The following is a 22555-nucleotide window of genomic DNA, read 5'->3' on the forward strand; positions in this document are numbered from 1 at the left end:
AAGAAAATTTGCCCAAGGAGCCCTGTGCCCCCCAATAATCCTTCCACTGGTCCAACCACCCCGAGAGGAGCCTTCCAAACCCCAGCAGTCTCAATCGACAAGAAACTTCCAACTCCAAGATGAGTCATCTTCCCAAAACAGACCAAAGACTGAAGACTTCCTTACATTCCTATGCTTTCGAGGCACTCCAATGCTTCCTTCTAATCTAGACTTCCTCAATTATCCTCATGGAAGCTCTGAAATAAACCCCAATCAAGAAACAAGTGTTAACAACAACAACAATAATGCTTCTACGAGTTCTAATAACACAGGAGGAGGTGAAACTCCTAAGTCTACACCACCACCAGTGAATTTTATACCATTTGGTGTCAGGAAGAGGGCTTCTGTGTTTCCTGAGAAGAGTGGTGTTGGCTCGAGGAAAGTTAGGGGCAGGAAGAGTAATGAGAGTGTTAAAAGTGTTGGTAAGGATGTGCGGGATGCAAATCAGATCAAGATGGATAAGACCAGACAGCACAGGGTGACAGTGCAGGCGCTGAGGAAGAAGTATCAGGAACAGAAGATGGCTAAGTTGAGGGCTGTTGCTTTCAGTAAGATCAGCGACCACTCGGTATGTTAAAGTCAATAATACATCAATTATATTATATAAATGCATATCTGGGAGTAGTATAACTCCTAAAAATATTTATTGTATAGTAATTTTTACATCTGTCCTGATTTTTTTTTTTTTTTTTTAATTTCAATAATTATTACAACTGCTAATTTATTAACATCAAGTAATATTGATAAATAATAATATAAATTTAAATAAATAAAAGAGCAAAAAAAAATGTGTCCTGAAATGGACATTAAATATTTCCTTCATCAAAATACCTAAAAATTTGTAAAAGAAAAAAAAAAATTGTAAAAATATTTAACAATAATAATAAAAACGATAATAATAATATCATTATTAATAATAATAATAATAATTACAATGAAATTAGACACTTAAATTTGTTAAAATATCATAAAATAACCTAAAATTTGTTAATATTGTAAAAGTATTGTAGCTTATTAAAATACTTATTAAATTTTTAAAAACACTTGCAACAAACAAACTAGTTATATTCAAAAATAATTATAATTAACTAAATATAAATAAGTTTATAGTAAATAAATTAAGTAATAAAATAGCTAATAATTAATTAAATTATATTAAACCTATAAAATATTGACTTAAGCCTTTTTATAATATTAAATATTATACCGACGGCTTGTAAAATTGATAAATAAATAAAAAAATAAATAATAAGTAAAGCACTAGGATTATAAAAAGGGCTTTAAAAATACTTAACTGTCTGATCATAATCAGAGATTTATGATTTATGAGTCATGTAACATGCATTTCCTTTTCAATCTTGTGCTGTGAGTTTTGATGATCTTCGAGACGGCTTTTATAATTGTCTGAATGTGTTCGTATTTCATTGTTTACTATGTTAATGTCGGCGTATTTAGATGTTAACCATTTTGGAATATACTTTGGGACATTCAAAATTTCTTTAAGTAATTTATTTTAGCATCTTTGGATTTTTAACACATTTGATTCAGAAGCTGGTCTCCATAGTTGTATACCGTATGTCCGAATTGATCACGGTTAGCTTTGAAACAAATGTAATTCCAGATATTTTACCATAAAACTTCCAAAAATATTACATCTTTCCACCATTTTTCTCGGAAATGTCCGACGGTTAGTGTTTTATTTAGATTTTCATTATTCTAGGTTCAAACTAGGTCATGTGTCCCAGTGACCAAAGTACGCGCAACCAAAAGAATCACCGAAAAGCCACCACAGACGTCCACCAATCTTAAATCTAAATCCATTGTCAAAAAAACAGCAAATTTACCTTCAATAAAAACTAAACCAACAAAACTGTTACAAAGCAAAGCGACTGCCATGAAACCCAAGAATTTGGTACAAAGTAAAATTTTGGCAAAAAGACGAATGTGCTTGAGGAGTTCGGCGTCGACTGGAGGAGGTAGGGTGATGAAAAAAATTGCTCGTAGTTTACCAGTAAGAAAACAGATTGAAAAGAAATTGGTGGCTAGAAGACAAGCGCGGGAGGATGTCAAAGTGGATAAAGGTAAAATCCCAGAAAGTGTTAAAGATGTTGTTAAAGAACCCAAGAAGTTGGTCGTTAAATTAGTTAAAGATGCTGAATCGAAAGATAAAACCAAGCCTAGCACCAGGAAATCAAATACAGCGGACGCGGATAAAACAAGTTCAGTTAAAGATGATAAATCAGTTGTCAAGAAGTCAGAAGTATCAGAATTTTCTTCTGATGATGATGAGCCTTTACTGAAGGTCTCTAAGAAGCGGCAGAAAGCCAAAAATGAAGCCAAGAAGCAAGCCAAGAAAAGTTTAGATACTGCAAAAACTAAGGATGATAAATCAAGTGAATCCGTAGACAAAGTGGTGGATAAAACTGCAAAAATCACTAAAGATGCAACAAAGACTGTTGATAAACCCAAAGATGAAAAACCAAGTAAAGCATTGGATAAGAAACCAAAAGTTGAAAAAGAACTTGACAAATCAATCCCTGATGATGCAAAACTAGTTAAGAACCAGGCAGCATCCACCAAGAAATCTTTATCCAAAGACGAATCAAAAATCTTGACCAAAAAATCAATCTCCAAATCCAAGGCTCTAGATTCATCAAACGTGTCTGATTCTGATGTCTCCAAAGGCAATCGTACCCCCAGACCGAGTCGCAAAACAAAAGAAGCCGCTACTTTGTACATGGAACTCCTCGGACAAAGACTGAACACATCCCACAACTTTGATGAAGACAACTCTTCCCTAGATAGCTTTCCAGAGCTTCCAAACGTCAGGAAAACTGAGCAGATGGAGAATGAATTGAAAGCACAGAATGTCAAAACTGGAAAAAGTGGTAAGAGCGCCAAAAGTGGCAAAAGTACTTACAGTGATAGCAGTACCATTAAACCGAGTGTTGTGGAAATCAAGACCGAGAAAAAGGTTGTAAACGAGCTCAAGACTGATTATTATTCCAATAGCGAGACTCCAAGTGAATCTGAAGGACAGTTGTCTTTGTATGAGTTAAATAGTGTCAACATAGATAAAAGTTCTAGGCGTTGTAATTTGAGATCGGATAAAAGTACGGGATTGAGTGATAGTAAAGGTGAGGAAAAAACAAAGAGAAAAGTTGGCTCCAAAAAAAAGGTGCAACAAAAAAAGTCGTTTCCTAAAAAGTCAACCAAAAAAGTGGAGAAAAGTTTTAGCGAATCCGATGAAGAGCCTTTAGCTTTAAAGATCAGCACAAAAAGCAAATCTGATAATGAAACAGTCTTAAGTTCTAAAAAAGATCAAGTTGATATCAGTGATGCCTTAAAAAAGATTTCAACAATGAAAAAGTGCATGGAAGCTCGCAAGAAAGCTGAATCTACCATCAAAGTATCTGAAGGATTCAGCACTAATCCTGTACCGAGTTTTGAGGAGTCCCAAAAAGTTTTTGGGATTGCCAAACGACCCCAGAACGAAAACGAGGACTTAAAAAACCCTTTGTATAACAAGTTGTACCAAAAACCAGCAACCAGCCGTGACGTGGACACGAAAATTGACCTTCAACGCAACAAAAGGAAAGTCAACATGTCCAGTGAGGAGATCGAGAAGTGGTTGAACGAGAGTTGCCTGGAGCCCGAGCCAATGGAAGATGACTTGGCGATGTCCGAACTGGATATAAAGAAGTTCAAGGAGACTGTCGAGATCAAGAACAAGGAGTTTTTTGAAAAACCGGCGGTAAAAGATGATGAGAAAGGTAAAAACGAGCGGAAGTTGATATTTCATCAAAAACGTAACACTTTAAAGATAACTCCGAATAAAAATATGTCGACGAAGAACAAACAAGCGTTCTCTCCTGATAACGAGACAAGCGTGTACTCTTTTTGTCTTGATGATCAAGGACCACCTACATCAACTCCTTTTAGACCAAATCTACATCTCGACACCAAAAGGAAACCAGAGCCAGAAGACAAACCAAAATTAACTAAAACTCAACGTAAAAATTCAAGTGTAGACACATCCGACATCTTTACACCACCAAAAGTGCTTCCTTCAACCAAACCCGTCGAGACCAAGTCTTGTGACACCAGTGTCGACGTTATGGATGTTGGCACATCTAAAGATTTAGATTTGGGTAATATGAAGTCTTCGATTGCTGTTCAGTGTGATTTCCAAAGCGATCAGCAAGCAACCAAGATCACTTTGCCTCAAGGGAACTTGGCTGATTTTAGGAATATGGAGATTTCTACGCAGACTGATTATGCTTTGGCTAACGAGGGGCATCTATTTTATATTCCTTTGCAGAACTCAAAGACTGGAGAGAACATCTCGGAGCATCTCATTCAAGGTAAGAGATAAATGATAATATAATAAGACTTTGACAAGAAAATCCGATTTGCTAATTTCATGCTTCAAATCAATCTAAATGGTTTGACATCGAAATTGGAAAAGGTACGCGTTGTACAAAATTTGCCTTTTTGTCGACGTTTTCTTAAAAACGGCTGCACCGATTTCAATAATTCAAAGACCGTTTGTGGAAACTCGAAAAACTTGTGTCTATTATTTTTATGCGACTATCAGCCGAACCGTTTCTTTAAAATTAACCACATAAATGTAAAATTCACGTCAACGTCTTGACCAAAAATTAAAAACCGATATTTTATTAAAAAAAACTGTTCGAAAGCGATCATTTGGAAATAATGTTGATTAATTTTGGTAATGTTAAATATTGTTTTTTCAATATTTACACATATTGAGGAATTCATGCAACTTGTCTCTAGTTACTTTATTATTTTCTTTTTTTTTCTAACAGGAGTTGCCGTCAAATTAGGCACCGAAGGTCCAGACGGCCCCAACCAGCGCGTGATAATGCGTGCCAAACTAGTAACCAAAGCCCAAATGTCTACCACCAACCAAACCCAATTAGCAACAACATCCCACGAAACTCTGACAGCCCTATCACCAAGCGAAGACTCCCTAATAATGGCCAAGAAGACCATTGACTTACCCAAAAGCAGACGATCAAACCCTCCACCTGTCGGAACCGTACAACCACTATCCAGGGAAGAAAAACACATACCCAAGACTGTCAATACATCACCAAATCTCACCTCTAACCAGGGCTCTCAATTCAAGTCCTATCTCAAGGAAATGGATGCACAGAAACACTTGAACGACAAGAAACCTGATTTTAAAATCAATCGCCGAGTTGTGTCGCCTGGTTCTGATATTAAGAAGGTTGAACCAAAGGAGGTGAACAGTGGTGAGATATTGGATGCTCCCACGTTTTACCCTTCGGAGAAACAGTTTATGGATCCTATAGCATTCATTGAACAGATCACGCCGATTGCTTCCAAGTTTGGACTGTGCAGAATTGTGCCTCCTGCTTCTTTTAAACCTGATTGTAAGGTTGCTGATGATATGAGGTTTACTGCTTACAACCAGTATGTTAATCGGATGATGTACAGGTAAGATAAAGGACACATGTGTAATGGAAATTTGTTAGTGTGATGTACTATTTATAGTATTTATAAAATATTTTTATAGGTTTGGACCTTCTGTTCAAGAATTATTGGCGATTAAGAAGTATTTGGAAACTCAGAGCATCACCTTGACACATGCACCTTTTGTAAGTAACAGAATATTTTTAGTAGATTTAGATTTAGTGCGCCAAAAAAACTACTATTTTTGACCTTATTATTTTATTTATTTGTTTTTGTTTAAGTTTGTCTGTACTAAATTTTATTTATCAAAGTTATTTTTTTATTAGATTGGTGGAATGGAAATCGATCTGCCAAGACTTTATCACACTGTTCAAGATCTTGGAGGTCTCAAAGAGGTAAAATATATATTATTTATTTATTAACTTCCCATAGGATATGCAAAAAAATCAAAAATGAAAAACTCTGGATATCATTTTAAAGACTTCTGAACAGTTTGGCATACCTTAGAAAAAATTGATGGATGGATGTGTATGTTTATGCGTACAATATGTATGTGTGTATGGATACAATCTTTTGTCAATGATTTTGGGAGCACAGATCAACCAAGACATTTTACTTGTATTGGCAGAATAAAGAATTGATTACATTTTTCCCAAAGCAAGTACAGCAGTTTTGGAGATGAGAAAAAAAGTTCAAAAAACTACCATTTGTTGATCGAAATTGATCATTACATATCATTATTATGATATAAAATACAAATGTAATTATTAGTAGACATGTTGACATGTAGGAAGATAAGCATTGGAGGTATGCAAGTAGACAGGTAGACAGGTACACAAGTTATAAGGTAAACAGACAGAAAGATAGGCAGATGGCTAGGTAAACTTAAAGAAACATCTATAGGTGGGCAGATAGGTACCAGTATACGGATATGCCGGGTAGACAGGTAAACAGCTGATGAAGTGATAGACTGGCAGATATACAAATCTAATTCTTATTGATTAAATCTGTTATTTATCAATTAATCAACGAGTTCAAAAAACTATCATTCAATAATAAAAATTGACCATTTCTTATGAATTTTATTATATTAAATACAAATAGAATTATTGGTAGACATGTTGACATGTAGGCAGATAGGTATTGGAGGTATACAAGTAGACATGTAGACAGGTATGCAAGTGAACAGGTCAACAGACAGAAAGATGGACCAAGACCAGGTAAACTGATAGATAGATATGTGGACAGGTAGGCAGATATACGGACAGGTACTGGTATTCAAGTAGACAGATGAACAAGTGGACAGATAGAGAGGTAAACACTTAGATAGTTAAACAAATAGATGGCATGACTAGCAGATTATATACAAATAATAGGTAGATAGGCAGATATACAGACAGGTAAACAGGTGGACAGTTATAGAGGTAAACACTTAGATAGTTAAACAAATAGACAGTTTGACTAGCAGATTATATACAAATAGCAGTAGATCAGCAGATATGCAGACAGGTAAACAGGTGGACAGTTATAGAGGTAAACACTTAGATAGTTAAACAAATAGATAGTTTGACTGGCAGATCATATACAAATTAAAGTTTATTGATCAAATTGATTATTCACTCATTGTCTTAGGAAGTTCATGCAAATTGTCTTAAGGCAAGATACCACTTACACTTTGTTTTATTTCTTTTGAAGGTGATTGAAAAGAAGAAGTGGCACAGGGTTGCAGAAGAAATGTGCATACCCAAATCAGCACAGGACAGGGTCACCAAGCTGGATGATATTTATTGTAAATACTTACTACCCTATGACACGCTGTCACCAGGTGAATATTGGACGTTTTATTTATTTATTTGATATATAGACCTATTACCAGACATGCTAATACACAATTTCAGACCAGACCAGCTTGCTAATACACAATTTCCCAAATTTATATGAATTATAAGAAAAAAGTTAAGTAGGTGTCATAACTTCAATGTATCTAATTGACTTTTGCTCTAAGAACAATCATGCTAATTTGATTAAGAAAGAAACCAGATAGATTTTAAGACTTATCTGATTATTCTTGACACCCAGAAATATCAATTCTATTGGAACAAATTTTACATCAGTTTTCAGGCCCATCACCTTCTAAAATAAAACCTTGGTGTACCTTAATCAGTTCCTTACTTTTCTTTTTCCCCCAGTGGAGAGACAGAAGCTGTTATCCGAAGTGAAACAGGAGTGGACTCGAAAAGAGACTCTATACCGCCAAAAACAACACGAAAAGAATCAACACTACAAGCAGTATGAGTCTGATAACCAGCCTGACAAGGAAAGGGACACCGATACCGAGAGCAACAACAGTATTGATGACTTCGATTCTGAGACTGATAGGGATTTAAGGGAGTGTACTTTGAAGGGACGAAATATGGCTCTGAGTCAGTTCTTCAGGATTGCAAGGAACACCATGTCTGTATGGTTTAAGAATGGGGCACCTGAACCCAGCGAGGTAAGTTGATTTATAGATAATACGTTGATTGCGGGCGTCGACATCATCCAATCCGTACTTCCTGGTATGGCAGTAGGAAGTGCCACATTTCGGTCGAAATCATCCAATCCGTACTTCCTGGTGCGGCAGTCGGAAGTGCCACATTTACTTTAAATCTACTCTCAATTTATTCGTATAATAGAACCAACTATTTAGTAATTTCTATGGATGAAGGATGGATCCAAATAATGCTTTTGCATTCGCCACTGAATTACTGTTTAAAGAAACTATTTTTTAAACAAAACATTTTAGCATAGCAAAACAATATAGGTCCAAAGACCTCCGCAGTCAATGTGTTAATGGTGTTTAGCCAAAAGAATGAGTTTAAGTATGCCAGGTCTACATGTTTTGGTTGTTTATCTCGGTATCACTAATAATAATACTGTCTAAAATCTGTTTTTTATTTGTCTCTTGTTTCCACGGAAATTGCTATCACGCAGTACTTTATGGGGGGAGGATCTTGAATGCTATTCTTCCTTCTCTTTTATTATTCATTGATTAATCATTCTTTACTTTTAAATGCCATGCACTATCTTTTTCTGCGTGGAACACTGGTCCATGAGGATATTTTTAGCTATTGGAGAGATGTGTGTATAAAAATGTATTTTTCTCTTTCAGGTTGAGAAACAATATTGGGAGCATGTGTCTCGAAGAGATAAACATATATGTGTGCATGTTGGCTCGATTGACTCATCAGGCTTTGGTTATGGATTTCCTGTCAAGAGTAGTCCTGTTGCTAGGCATCCATGGAACCTTAAGGTAAGAAACAGAGAAACAAATATAGAAAGTTCTGATGTTGACTTGATAAATTAACTGTTAATGATATTTGACAGGTTTTAACAAATAACAATGGATCAGTGTTAAGATCTTTGGGACCAGTTATGGGTAAGTTATAAAATTACACATTAAAATACAATGACATGAATCAAAAGTATTTTTTATTTCCTTAAGGTTTGACTGTGCCAACTCTTCATGTTGGAATGTTATTTAGTGCATGTTGCTGGTATCGGGATCCTCATGGATTACCTTGGATTGAATATCTTCACACTGGGGCAAATAAAATATGGTAACATTATTATTAACTTCCCGTAGGGTAAGTTATTGTAATGGGCCGAAAATCGGAATTGAAAATTTTTACATTTCTCGACGTTTTGAAGGTTTCTGAACGTTTTGGCATACCTCAGAAAAAATGGCTGTGTGTGTGTGTGTGTGTGTGTGTGTATGTATGTATGGATACAAATTTTCGCCCACGTTTTCGGGCGTACGGATCAACCGATTTGAATGGTTTAAAAAACATTCGATTCCTATTAATAAGGAGAAGAGCTGATTAGTTTTTGGCAAAGACAGGTCCAGCAGTTACGGAGATAAGGAGCAAAGAGTGCAGAAAATAGAAATCGAGTTTTTGAGAGAATGGAACATCCGATTTGAATGATCTAAAAAACATTCAATTAGTAATGATTGGGAGAAGGCGTTATTAGTTTTTCGCAAAGGCAGGCCCAGCCATTTCGGAGATACAGAGCTAAATGTACAAAAAATGGCAGTTTTTGAGAGAACTAAGCGTCCGATTCAATTGATTCAAAGAACTTTCTGCTTGTCTTAACAAAATAATTGATTTTGGAAAAAAAAAAATTTGTACCATTTTTTTTTTTTTTTTTTTTTAATTTTTGTATATCGAAAATAATTCAGATTTTATTTTTAATTCTGACTATAGTTCTAATATACTTTAAACAAATAATTTCAACTCTGCAATTCAGTTTATATAATTCTTATAAATATTAGACAATGTTACAATATTTATAATAATCTATTTGAAAACATTCAATATTCCTCGAACATTTCGTTACGGTACGGGAAGTGCTAGCAATTTGCCTTAAGGCACGATGCCACCCACCCCGCTAGTTTAATTATAAAATTTATAGTAAATGTGAATATTATATATATTTCTGTTTCCAAACCTTCTGATCATATAGGTATACCTTAGAAAAACTGCAGAATGCATTCTTTATAAAATGGTTGTATGTGTGTGTTGTATGTATGTATGTATATATGTGCAAATACATCTTTTGTCTAGCCGCGGAATTATTGGTAAACAGGTAGGCAGCTAGACAAATAGGCAGGTACGTAGTTGGACAAGTAGACAGGTATAAAGGTAAACAGGTAGCCAAGTAGACAGGTTAAAAGGTTAACAAGTAGACAAGCAGACCTTTAGATTTTTTATGAATCAAATTAATATTTATCAAATTGTTAATGCATTGCCTTAAGCCAAAATGCTACTTTTACCTAGTTTTATTTAGAATATTATATTTTTTTACTATTTTTTGTTATGGTTTGTGTATTTTTTTATCTTTTAGGTATGGAATACCAGATAGGGCATCAGATGCCTTCCGGGATGCTTTAACAGTTTTGGCTCCACAATCAGTACTTCCACAGACAATTTGGCTGCCATCAGATTCAGCAATGATACCACCAGGTAATGTTAGAGAAATGTTTAAACAATATTATTTCTTTTATATATATTTTGTATTTATTAGTCAGACAAAATCATTATTATATATAATATGACTATGTTACCATTTTCATCATGTAATATAACCATGTTACCATTTTCATCATCTTTATTTATTTGATCAATCACGCATATAGTTAGTCGAATATAACAGAAATTTCGGGTCTTCGGACTTAGTCTTGTGGTACTCCACACACTGAATTGAATGTTTCACTTGTTCTTACTGTTTTGGAGTCATCCATCAATCATGTGAGACTTATAAGGGGTGGTGGGGTTTGACAAAAAATTATGAAATACGACGTGCGGAACTGGAGGTTTAGTTAAGATGTTACGTGTATTTATTATTTACCTGAATCTATAAAAATCATAAACGCATTTTTCTTGGTACTAAAACAACATGTAATGTTGGGCTGGTGAGGTGAAGTAATTTTATCACCAGGAATCACCAAAGGAACTGGGTGGCCTACAAGTTCTTCAAAATCCAACACATGATTATTGGACACCTCCTTTCCTCTAAGTTTATTTTGTACAAGTTAGTCGTATATGCAAGGTATTACGGGGATCCTAAGACCGAACTTTGCGGTACACCATGCTTTAATTTACATATTGCACTTGTAGAATTCCCAATCTTTTACCAAACAAGTAAGGTCCTATGACCTTAGGATACGCGTGGTAATCCCTACGTTGACCTTCTTGTTCTTTCTGACAAGAATTTTTGTAACATATTAACAAGCTTATCTTCCACTATCTAGAAGTGGCGGCCGAAAGTCCTTAAAAATTGTGCAGGTGATTAATGGACACCTCCTTTCCTCTAAGTTTATTTTGTACAAGTTAGTCGTATATGCAAGGTATTACGGGGGTCCTAGGACCGAGCTTTGCGGTATACCAGGCGTTAATTTAGGGGGATACTCGTAGCATTCCCAAAGTTGACCTTATTGTTTTTTCTGACAAGAAATTATTCATATCATGCTGACGAGCATACTTTCCACTTTTTAGAAGTCATCAGAATTGTAATGTAGTGTGGAAGAAACAGATAATTGGTTAAAAAATTATAGTAGATATAATCAGTAAATGCACAAAGGGGGCATCCATTAATTACAACCAAAAGCCCTTAAAAATTGTACAGGTGATTATTGGACGCCTCCTTTTCTCTAAGTTCATTTCCTTTGTCCTAACTTTGGTACACCATTATCTAATTTATATATTTCACTTATAGAATTCTCAAGGTAAAACAAGTAAGGTCCTAGGACCGCATCTTGTGGTACTTTGTTAAACGTTAAATTGCATATATTCGTGACATTCCCAATGTTGACCATATTGTTTTTTTCTGATAAGCATACCTTCTACTATTTAGAAGTCATTTTATTAATCCATTGGTTAAAAATTATAGATGCACAAAGGTGACAACCATTAATGATGTGATTGCTTTTAAGGATTTTTGGACATCTCCATCTTCATTGGTGATACGTGATGATATTATAAATTATTCCCTTTCCCCACATATCTTGTACCTAAATTAAATGTCAAATTTTTGGATTTTTGATTAAAAAATGTTGGATAGAGGTAAAAAATAAATACACTTGATACTTCACTTGATAACCCCCCTTTTAAACTTCACTTGATCAATGGACGTCTCCAAATGACTACGATTAATATTTCTGGATACTTCTATTTTGAACGCACAATTAGTTCTATCTTTTTTTTCCATTGACATTTTCTATTTTATCCAAAAACAAAACAAATGTATTTATACACATTTGATATAGGCGATGGCGTTTTTCTAAATGTTTTGATACTAATAGTTGTATTTTTATACTTTATTTTTTGGGCATAGGTGAACTGTTGTCTCGAAACGTTCCTCTTTCGAGAACCGTCCAACGTCCTGGTGAATTTGTCCTCGTGTGCCCTAGGGCTTACACTTCGAGTCTCTGCACCGGATACGCTGTCTCCGAAAGTGTCTATTACGCTACCACGGACTGGCTTGAAGGGGCTCAGCAGGATTTCAAGGTAAACCATCAATAATTCAGGGCGCTCTAATCAAATCTATAACTATTTTTTCACTTAGGATATCCAAGAAAGTCGTGAACCAACAATGTTCTCCCTCGACCAGCTCCTGGTGAGCATCGCTTCAGATGCAAGGGCGCAAGACGTTGTTTTGAAATCGATCCTGGAGCCTTTGCAGGAGCTGGTGGGACGAGAGAGTAGTGAACGTGAACAGTTTTTGAAAATAGTCAATGATGGTTTGGATAGTGCTGGTGATTGTGATAAAAGTGAACGTAGTGTTCAAGTGAAAGAACTCAAAGATAAGGAGTGCGATGTGTGCAGGGCTAATCTCTATGTCTCAATGGTAAGTAGAATAGATATTTTAAGAAAAATTTGTTTTATATATTTGATGTTGGATTAAATATAAAATATTGAGTTTGCAACCAAGTAGTTGATCGGGAATGTTAACCTATTTTTTGTATAACTTTATGTTAGGTCTGTTCTTTCTCATTTGTCACGTGATACTGGTCAGTACTGCGTATTTTGATGAAAACTATTATTTGTGGTGGGTTAATTTTAAATAGAGTGTAGAAACAAATTTTCTGGGCATGTAGACATCTGGGCAGTTTATTTCCATAATGAAAAAAAAGCTACTGCGGCTCGTAAAAACGGTAAAGTTTATAGTGTTTTTTGCTCAACAGAACGCACATACAGAATTGATATAAAGTATTCCGTTCTGGAGATTTTTTTTTTTTTGAAGATGAACAAAGTTCGGCCAACTGAAGTTGATGATGACCAAGTCAAAGTTATCATTGGAGATGATCATCAGATAACCGTATGGGAAGCTTGCTCGGAGACTGCATTCAGCATCAAAACTTTGCTAAAACAACAATTAGAAAACATTTAAAATGTTTTGGTCCAGTTGCACAACTTGATACTTCAGTTTCTTACCAAAAATTGTAAGAATGTATATAACACAAAAAAGCAATGACAAAGGCTTATGAACCTTAAACAAAATCAAACTGTCTTTTTTTGAAAAAGAGTCATCATGGGGATTAATGGACTGCCACACAAGAGACCAATGTTATGGCAAGGCTATGTTATGAAGAACTTTCCATACTAAATATTGGCAAAAGCCATGTGGTTTTTGTGCAGGCAGGCGTTTTTCTCAGGTTGTCAGATAAAAAACCTAAACCAGAAACCGCACAAAGATCAAAAAAACGATCTTAGAGAACAGGGTCTTTCTGACCCAGCTTCATAACATACATGTGACTTTGCAGTTTATGTGTAAAACACCTGAATGCACAGCAAATACCTGGCATTTTGACAGTATTCAGTATAATGTATTACATATATTCAGCGCAATGTATGGAAGTTGGAGTGTAACATGGCCTTGCCATAACATTGATCTGTTGTGCGGCAGAATCGACCCATAAAAGTGGGTCCTGTATAGTAACATAGTTAGTTAATGACATCGAAAGCTTGGCATCTAAACAAAGATCATGCTGTCAGTTTGGTCAGGAATTATAAAGGTGTTGCGTCTTAAGCTGCTTTCAATTAACCAAAAGATCAATTATAATATTTACTCGATAAAGTAGTAAAAAAATCAGCCAGAATTGTCAAATTTAAAAGGTGAACAACTTTGGCAACTCGTGGAAAATTATTGCAGCTGTCTGGCAATGATGTCCCGCCCCCATGCATTCCTGGTCTGGCAACATCTGATCACTATCTATTTTGGAGTTTGCTTAATGGTGAAACTGTCAGAAATGATGATCACCAAAAGATCAATTATAATGTTTGCTGGATAAAGCAGTAACAAAATCAGTTGGAATAATCTAGTTTACAACTTTGGCAACTTGTGGAAAATTATTGCAGCTGTCTGTTCATGATGCCTCGTCGTCCATGCATTCCTGGTCTGACAACATCGGATCACTATCTATTTCGGAGTTTGCAGAACGGTAAAACTGTCAGAGATGACGACCACCAAAAGATCTATTATAATGTTTACTGGATAAAGCAGTAAAAAAATCAACCAGAATTGTCAAGTTTAAAAGGTGAAGAACTTTGGCATCTCGTGAAAATTATTGCAGTTGTCTGGCAATTATTTCTCGTCGTCCATTCATTCCTGGTCTGGCAACATCTAACCACTATCTATTTCGGAGTTTGCAGAATGGTAAAGATCAATTATAATGTTTGCTGGATAAAGCAGTAAAAAAATCTGCCAGAATTATCAAGTTTATAAGGTGTACAACTTTGGCAACTCGTGATAAATTATTGCAGCTGTCTGGCAATGATGCGCCGCATCCTCATCCAATCCTGGTGACATATCTGATCACTGTTTAGTTTGGAGTTTGCAGAATGGTAAAACTGTCACAAAAGATGACCGCCTTCACTCTCACTTGGTTTAGTTTTTTTGCTGATTAGAACCAGGATTTATGCTGGTAAGAGCAAGAAATCGTACAAACCAAAGAAAAATAGATGGCAAAAGGAGGTTATTGAACAAACTGAATAGCACTATAACAAATCATCCAGGGTTGTCAAATTTAAAAGATGTACAACTTTGGCAACTCGCGGGAAATTGAGGCAGATTGTCTGGCAATGGTGCATTCCTGATCTAGCACATCTGATCACTTTCTATTTTGGATCTTGCAGAATGGTGGTTCAGTTTTTTGCTGAATAGAACCAGGATATCGAGAAATTGTGCAGATCAGAGAAAGAAAAATTGCAAACGGAGGTCATTAAACAAACTGAATAGCGCAATAAAAAAAATCAGCCAGAGTTGTCAAGTTTAGAAGGTGTACAACTTTGGCAACTTGTGGAAAATTATTGCAGCTTGGCAATGATGCTCTGCTCCTCCCCCCACGCATTCCTGGTCTGGCAACATCTAATCACTATCTATTTCGGAGTTTGCAGAATGGTGAAACTGTCCACCTTCACTCTAACTTGGTTCAGTTTTTTGCTGCTTAGAACCAAGATTTGCGTTGATAAGAGCAAGAAATTGTGCAGCTCAAAGAATAATTGATGGTAAAAGGAGGTCATTGAACCAAATGGAAATTATGTGTTTATTAAAAACTGTTCTCTGGTGAAATAAAATAGTACGCGGAGTCTCTCCGAATGGATGAAGTGTTTTTTTTCCAGATCTGTTAACTCCATTAACTTTAGTTATCATAATCCAATTGGGTTATGATGACAAAAGTTAGATCAAGGTAAGATACCAAATGTTTGAGTTCTATCATACTGCATCAATGGTAGTATGCATTTGTTTGGTTGTTGAATCATTCTTACCATTTATGATTTCTTAACCAAATTTGTTCTTAAGAAGTTGATCAGGTTTCAGCTTCTGATATTGAGAAACTCGTATTAGAATCTCCTGCAGAAATTACTGGATTCTCACAATAATCTATTTCTTCACCAGTTACGGTTTGTGAACAGAGTTTGTGGACGTACAGTGGATAGTGGCGATAAAAATGTTGCAATAAATAATTTAACATTTTATATGGCTGCATTTGGTAAAATATAAATAGCAATTGGAATCAATTTGTACTCCAATTCTTTTTGGCATTCATATAGTCACATCAGGATTTATTTGAGTAAGGAGCTTTTATCTTTAAATGTGAAGTGGATTAATGATCAACTATGAGTGGATTTTTGATCCTACAAAGAAATCAAAATTTAGTATGATTACAGCATTGGTACAGGTGTAAATCTTCACTTAAATCCACACAAATAACGCCTCCATTTATCCTCTTCCAGGTCTCCCACAAAGAAGAAGACTCCACCATGTGTCTCAGACATGCAATACGCTTCCTGAACCAGAAAAGGCAAAAGATCGCCAACGAGAACTCGAAGACATCAGGAAAGAAGAAGATTCTGATCACCGAAAGGGATTTCCTCAACAACTGGCAACTGGTCTACAGCTATTCGATCCAGGACCTGGAAAGTCTTTGTGATAAAGTTAAGAGTCGGTTGGAAGATGGAGGCTCAGTTGTCCAGGACAGTGTCAGTAGCATCAGTGCTGGCAAGGGACAGGGTAAGAGGAAGAAAAAGTTTTAAAGGAAGAAAAATATTAGTTTGTAATAAACTAGAAGTGTTTTATTTTATATTGTGTATATTTTTACCCAGTTGTACTATGTATAGTATGAAGTAACTTTCAAATGCATTTATTTATTCCCAAATTAATATCATAGTTTAAACCTGGTACTATATATAGTACATCCTTTATATTATTTTTATTATAAAAACTATGCCAAATATATTTATACTCTATAGTATTTAGGTATTGATATTATATTTTATTTTATACGACAGGGTTTATACTGATTTTTTTGTAGAAAGAAAATATTTATTGTGTAATTAATATTTTTAAGTGGACCATTCGAGTTGTGCCATCTTAATTTCAGGCCATATCTCTAAATTTTAGAACACGATAGGATTATTTGCATTTGTATAAATTAAATGAAAAGTAGATGTAGAAATGTTATTCGAGATGAGTAATACTCAACTGATAATAATAAAATATATATTAGGGTGGTCTTTAATTGGACATTTTGAAATTTCTTTGCTCCCAAGGGCTCAAATGCTTTAAAATTAATGAAAAAAAAAAATTATGAATGTTTCAGCTCTTAATATTAACATTTAGATAGTCCGCAATTCAATTAAAAGTTCTGTGTATTTTTTTTAACATATATCATTAAGTAAATTCTTGCGCCATCTGTGATAATAGTTTTGTAATTTTGATGGCAATTTATTACTGATAATTTGAGTATCACCAATTAAATAAATATTTTGCTACAAAATTAATTTTCATGCCATGATGAATAAATATTTCGTTAAACACTCCACATGGATTTAATTAGATGTTAAGTGTTTTATATTTGAGTTCACAAATGCTATCACAGATGGCGCAAGAATTTACTTAATGACATATGTTGCTAATAAATAAGCGAAACTTTTAATTAAATTGCGGACTATGTAAAAGTTAATATTAAGAGCTAAAACTTTCAGAAAATTTTGTTTTATCAATTTGGAAGCATTTGAGCTCCTGGGAGCAAAGAAATTCGTATACTTTATTATTATCTGTTTTTTTATAAAATTAAGCTTTAAGCATTTTGTCAAATTTATGAATTTTTTTTTTTATCACGGAAAGAATTAGATTCATTGGAGACGATATCTAGAATATTGATTTAAAAAGAGTAGTCGTATATATGGAGTGTCCCAGAACTTAACGTCAAGTTGAAATGGAGTGATAGTATAGACCTGTTCTGAAAAAAAAAAAATGAAAAAATACTATCACAAGTTGTTTGATAATTATGAGCTTTTATGTGCAACCTAAATATGATATTATCAAAATCTTTATATTCTTAAAATATATAATAAAAGATATTATTATTAAAGATATTGAAAAGATATTAGATATAAAAGAAAGAAAAAGATATTGTCTAATATTGTTTATCAATTATGAGCTTTCAAGTGCAACCTAGAGCTTTGTTCAAAAGTACTGTCCTGAAAAAAATAGAAAAAAATATTATCCAACGTTGTTTTGAAAATTTTGAGCTTTTAAGTGCATCATAGAGCCTTGTTTAAAAGTACTGTCCTGATAAAAATTAGTATAATATTTTATTATCTCACGTTGTTTTTGAAAATTATGAGCTTTTAAGTGCAACCTATAGCTTTGCTAGAAAGTACTGCCTATAAAAAATTATAAATTGTTATAGAAATTGTGTAAAATGTACAAGCAAAAATCATGTCATTTTTAGGTTCTAATTTTTACTTCAAATTTTTCAATAATAAAATTATCAAGTATTTTACCAATTTACAATCCTGATTAAATGCTCCAACTTTTGATGAAACTTGCCAACACACTTTAATGATTTTTTTAAAGGAGGGCCTCTAAATTATTAAGCACAATAACCGACAAATGGTCATAATTTCACCAGAAATTGCACTTTGAAGCTTATAATTTCAAAACAACATGAGATAAATTTTTCTTCCTAATTTTTTACAGGACAGTTAAGGTTATACAGACAATTATCCTGCCAGAATCTTTAGTACATTTTTTTAAAGGAGAATCTTACGATTTGAAAATTTTAAATTCATTCATTCATTCAACAAAGAGTCTTAATTCTTGAAAACTTGGGGCAATTGTGTTATTATTTTTTACTGTGGTCCTAGAAATGTTATGCACGGTTACTGTTCCAAAGTTTAAATAACAAAATTAATAAATATTGACCAGAATAACCGAAAAATTACATATTTTTACCAAAGCTCTAGGTTGCACTTCAAGGCTCATAATTTTCAACCAACATGAGATAATATTTTACTAAATTATTTCAGGACAGTTAAGTTAAATATTATCACCCTGTTTGGACTTGACGTTGAGGTCTGCGATACCCTGTATATATATATATATATATATATATATATATATATATATATATATTTGTAATATTTTTGCAGCCCAATCGTCGAATAAAAAAAAGATTAAATAACAACATTATTTAAACGTTTCGACACTTGATGTGTGTCATCATTCAGTAATCTAAAAAACATATAACATAAATACAAAGTTGATGATAAATATAAATATATAAAAAACCCGCTCCCACTCTTTCACTACACTTGCGTTGTAACCTTGATTAGTGTCCATAATGTACCGCTATTAATAACATAAAATATAGAAGGGCAATATGTGCTCCTTCAATTTTCTCGTTTGTTAATATATAGTATAATATAATAGTATATAATATAATAGTATATAATATAATAGTATATAATATAATAGTATATTATTATTTTACACAAATTTAGTGTTCAATCAATTTTACATCATAATTAATTTTTTCTGTTGTTTTTCCTGGTTTGGTATGTATAATTTCCTCCTTTTTTTATATATTTATATTTATCATCAACTTTGTATTTGTTATATGTTTTTTAGAGCACTGAATGATGACACACATCAAGTGTCAAAACGTTTAATGGAATAAATAATTTTGTTATTTAATCTTTTTTTTATTCGGCGATTGGGCTGCAAAAATATTACAAATATGCATCAACGTCGACAAAACTATCATATATATATATATATATATATATATATATATATATATATATATATATATATATATATATATATAATGAATGAATGAATTATCAAACAATCTTAAGAATTATATCACATTCTTGAAATAAAATATACAATTATAACCAGATTAAGACTGTAAATATTATAAGTGTTAGATTATTATATAAATATATATATATATATATATATATACATATATTCCATCATTATACATCCAAATATTCATTTCTGTTCAAGATTTTTATAATTTTTTAATACAAAATACATTTAACACAAAATAGATCAAAATAGATTTCATTATTCATTCCTTTCACTCAAACACTCGATACACACAAACAATATTTTGTTTGAAGAAACTTAAATACTCATATATACGATTAATAAATATCAAAATTCATAATAAAATAGAAAATAATTATAGCACGTTAAGAACTATACAAATGAATTTAGTTTTTTGATTATTCTTTTATATAATTTTCATTCTTATCGAAAGTTCATACACTCGTGTCAAATAGAATAACTTTAGCAAATAAATAATAAATTAAAAAAGAAATTTTAGAAAATAAATAAAAAATAAATAAAGACTTATGATATTCATTAATCGTTTTTCTCAGCAGTTTAAAAATATTTATAGAAATTTATGGATATAAGGTGTTAACGTATTAAACAGATGAATATGTATTATTTTATATAGATATTAATGTTAGTGAAAATATGTTGAAATCATAGCGATACTAATTATAATATTATATATGTATATAAATATATATATATATATATATATATATATTAAATGTTAAATATGAACAACACTCAGATTTTTACACACACTTTACTTAATAATTACAGACGTTTTGAGACCATGGTATACCATGGAATGCCTCATCTTCAGTGTAATTTCAAATAACCAATACATTATTTAATAGTTTATTTAAATTATATTTAATTTTTGGAAAACAAAAAACACCAACTATCTCTTATAATGCTTGACACAGTACTAAACATGTGAATATATACAGAAATATTTGAAAACAAACCTAAGTGTCGAAGATCAAGGATGGCTATTATTATAATGATTTGCTTTCAAATATTTCTTTATATATTTGCAAATTTAGTACAGTGTCAAGCATTGAAAGAGAAAGTAGTGCCAATTTGAATAAAATATTAAATAACGTATTAGTATATAATTTTTATTGTTTAGAAATTACACTGAATATGGCCATGGTCTTGAAACGTGTGTAATTTATTAAATAAAGTGTGCGTATATATATATAATATATATATATATATATATATATATATATATATAGATAAATTAATTATGAAATATGAACACACAACACTTTTTCACATTATTTATCAAGTATTCTTCATTTTATAAACGTTTCGAGACTCGGTTTATCTTATCATCATTGTAACAATTTTATATCTTTATTAGATATAAAGATCACTAAAATATACAGTATAAGAAGCCCGTGTTATCTGATGCACGACTCGGCGGTAAAGAACACAAAATTAAATAAGATAAGTCATCCAGCCTATTAAGTCATCCTACTTGTATCCCAGTAAACAACAAAACGTAATTAAACGTTAATATAACGTAACGTCAAGAAGTTACGTCAAACATAGCTATTACGTCACGTAGAAGGCACACAGACGTCTCTATTTCTGGTCTCAAGAACGTAACGGTTTCGATTTTGTTACATATTATATATATATATATATATATATATATATATATATATATAATATCAAAGAAACAAACATACAATATTTAAATAACAAATGTAAAATGCATCGTGGGCACAGAAAACTACAAAAACCTTTCAGAATTAGCATACGTGAAGAAATGACATAAATATTTTTTTGTTTTTTTTTTTTAAGAAAACATTGACTAATCGATGCCTTTGAGGCAAATTCAAAATAAGTATTCCGGAATATATCTAATTTTCTAATTAACTTTCAACAATATATTTTATATATACATATATATACACATATATACACATGGTAATGGATTATATATACATATATATATACACATGGTAATGGATCCTAAAAATTACTGGATTATTAATAAAAAGAAAAGAATAGCATTCTAGAGTCTCCCCCCATGAAGTGTTGCCTCTTGGTATTTTCCATGGGGACAAGAGGTAACAAGTAAGCAGAGGCAAAAAGGATTTTAATACACCTAGTAGTGTATATACATATAATCTATACACTTTTACATAATTATGTATATCTATACACTTTTATATATTAATCTATATATTATAATAATGTAATCATAGAATCTAATAATCTATAGATACAATGTATTGTTACATTGTTAATAGATGTTTTACAATTTTATTTTTGCTCTTCTTGCCTTTTGTCCACATGGAAACTGCCATTAGGCAACAATTCATGGGGGGAGGCTCTAGAAAGCTATAATCTCGTTTTTTATTAATATATTATTATTATAAAGTTATAAATATATATATGAATATATAATAATATACATATTAATGGATCTTAACAAATAATGGATTAATAACAAAAAGGAAAGAATAGCATTCTGGAGCCTCTCCCCTTGAAGTGTTGCCTAATGGCAGTTATAATCAATAGGTTATATATATTGTTACTTTGTTAATATGTGTAAAACAATCCTATTTTTGCCTCCGCTTACATCTTGCCCCATGGAAACTGCCATTAGGCAACCTTTTATGGGGGGGAGGCTATAGAATGCTATTCTTTCCTTTTTATTATTAATATGTACATATATATATATATATATATATATATATATATATATATAATATATACATACATTACATGATAATGGATCTTAAAAATTAATGGATTAATAACAAAAAGGAAAGAATAGCATTCTAGAGCCCCCCCTTGGAGTGTTGCCCCATGGCAGTTATAATTATAAACTATAGATTCTATGTATTATTATATTGTTAATAGG

At 32.6% G+C, this 22555-nt stretch overlaps 1 protein-coding gene across 1 annotated transcript; it reads left to right on the top strand.

The window, feature by feature from the left end:
* Nucleotides 1-3519: 3519 nt before the first annotated feature.
* Nucleotides 3520-16574, top strand: LOC113362914 (protein Jumonji-like). The gene is made up of 13 exons (XM_026605409.1): nucleotides 3520-4403; nucleotides 4869-5523; nucleotides 5603-5684; nucleotides 5826-5894; nucleotides 7195-7324; nucleotides 7689-7993; nucleotides 8651-8791; nucleotides 8866-8917; nucleotides 8984-9098; nucleotides 10384-10502; nucleotides 12373-12545; nucleotides 12604-12885; nucleotides 16275-16574. The coding sequence occupies exons 1-13, from the start codon at nucleotides 3644-3646 to the stop codon at nucleotides 16572-16574; spliced, it is 3183 nt and encodes a 1060-aa protein (XP_026461194.1). The 5' UTR covers nucleotides 3520-3643.
* The last annotated feature ends 5981 nt before the right edge of the window (nucleotides 16575-22555 follow it).

Source organism: Ctenocephalides felis, unplaced genomic scaffold (genome assembly GCF_003426905.1).
Source record: "Ctenocephalides felis isolate EL2017-DRISC unplaced genomic scaffold, ASM342690v1 CF-g0.4_SCAFFOLD_00845, whole genome shotgun sequence".
Lineage (NCBI taxonomy): Eukaryota > Metazoa > Arthropoda > Insecta > Siphonaptera > Pulicidae > Ctenocephalides > Ctenocephalides felis.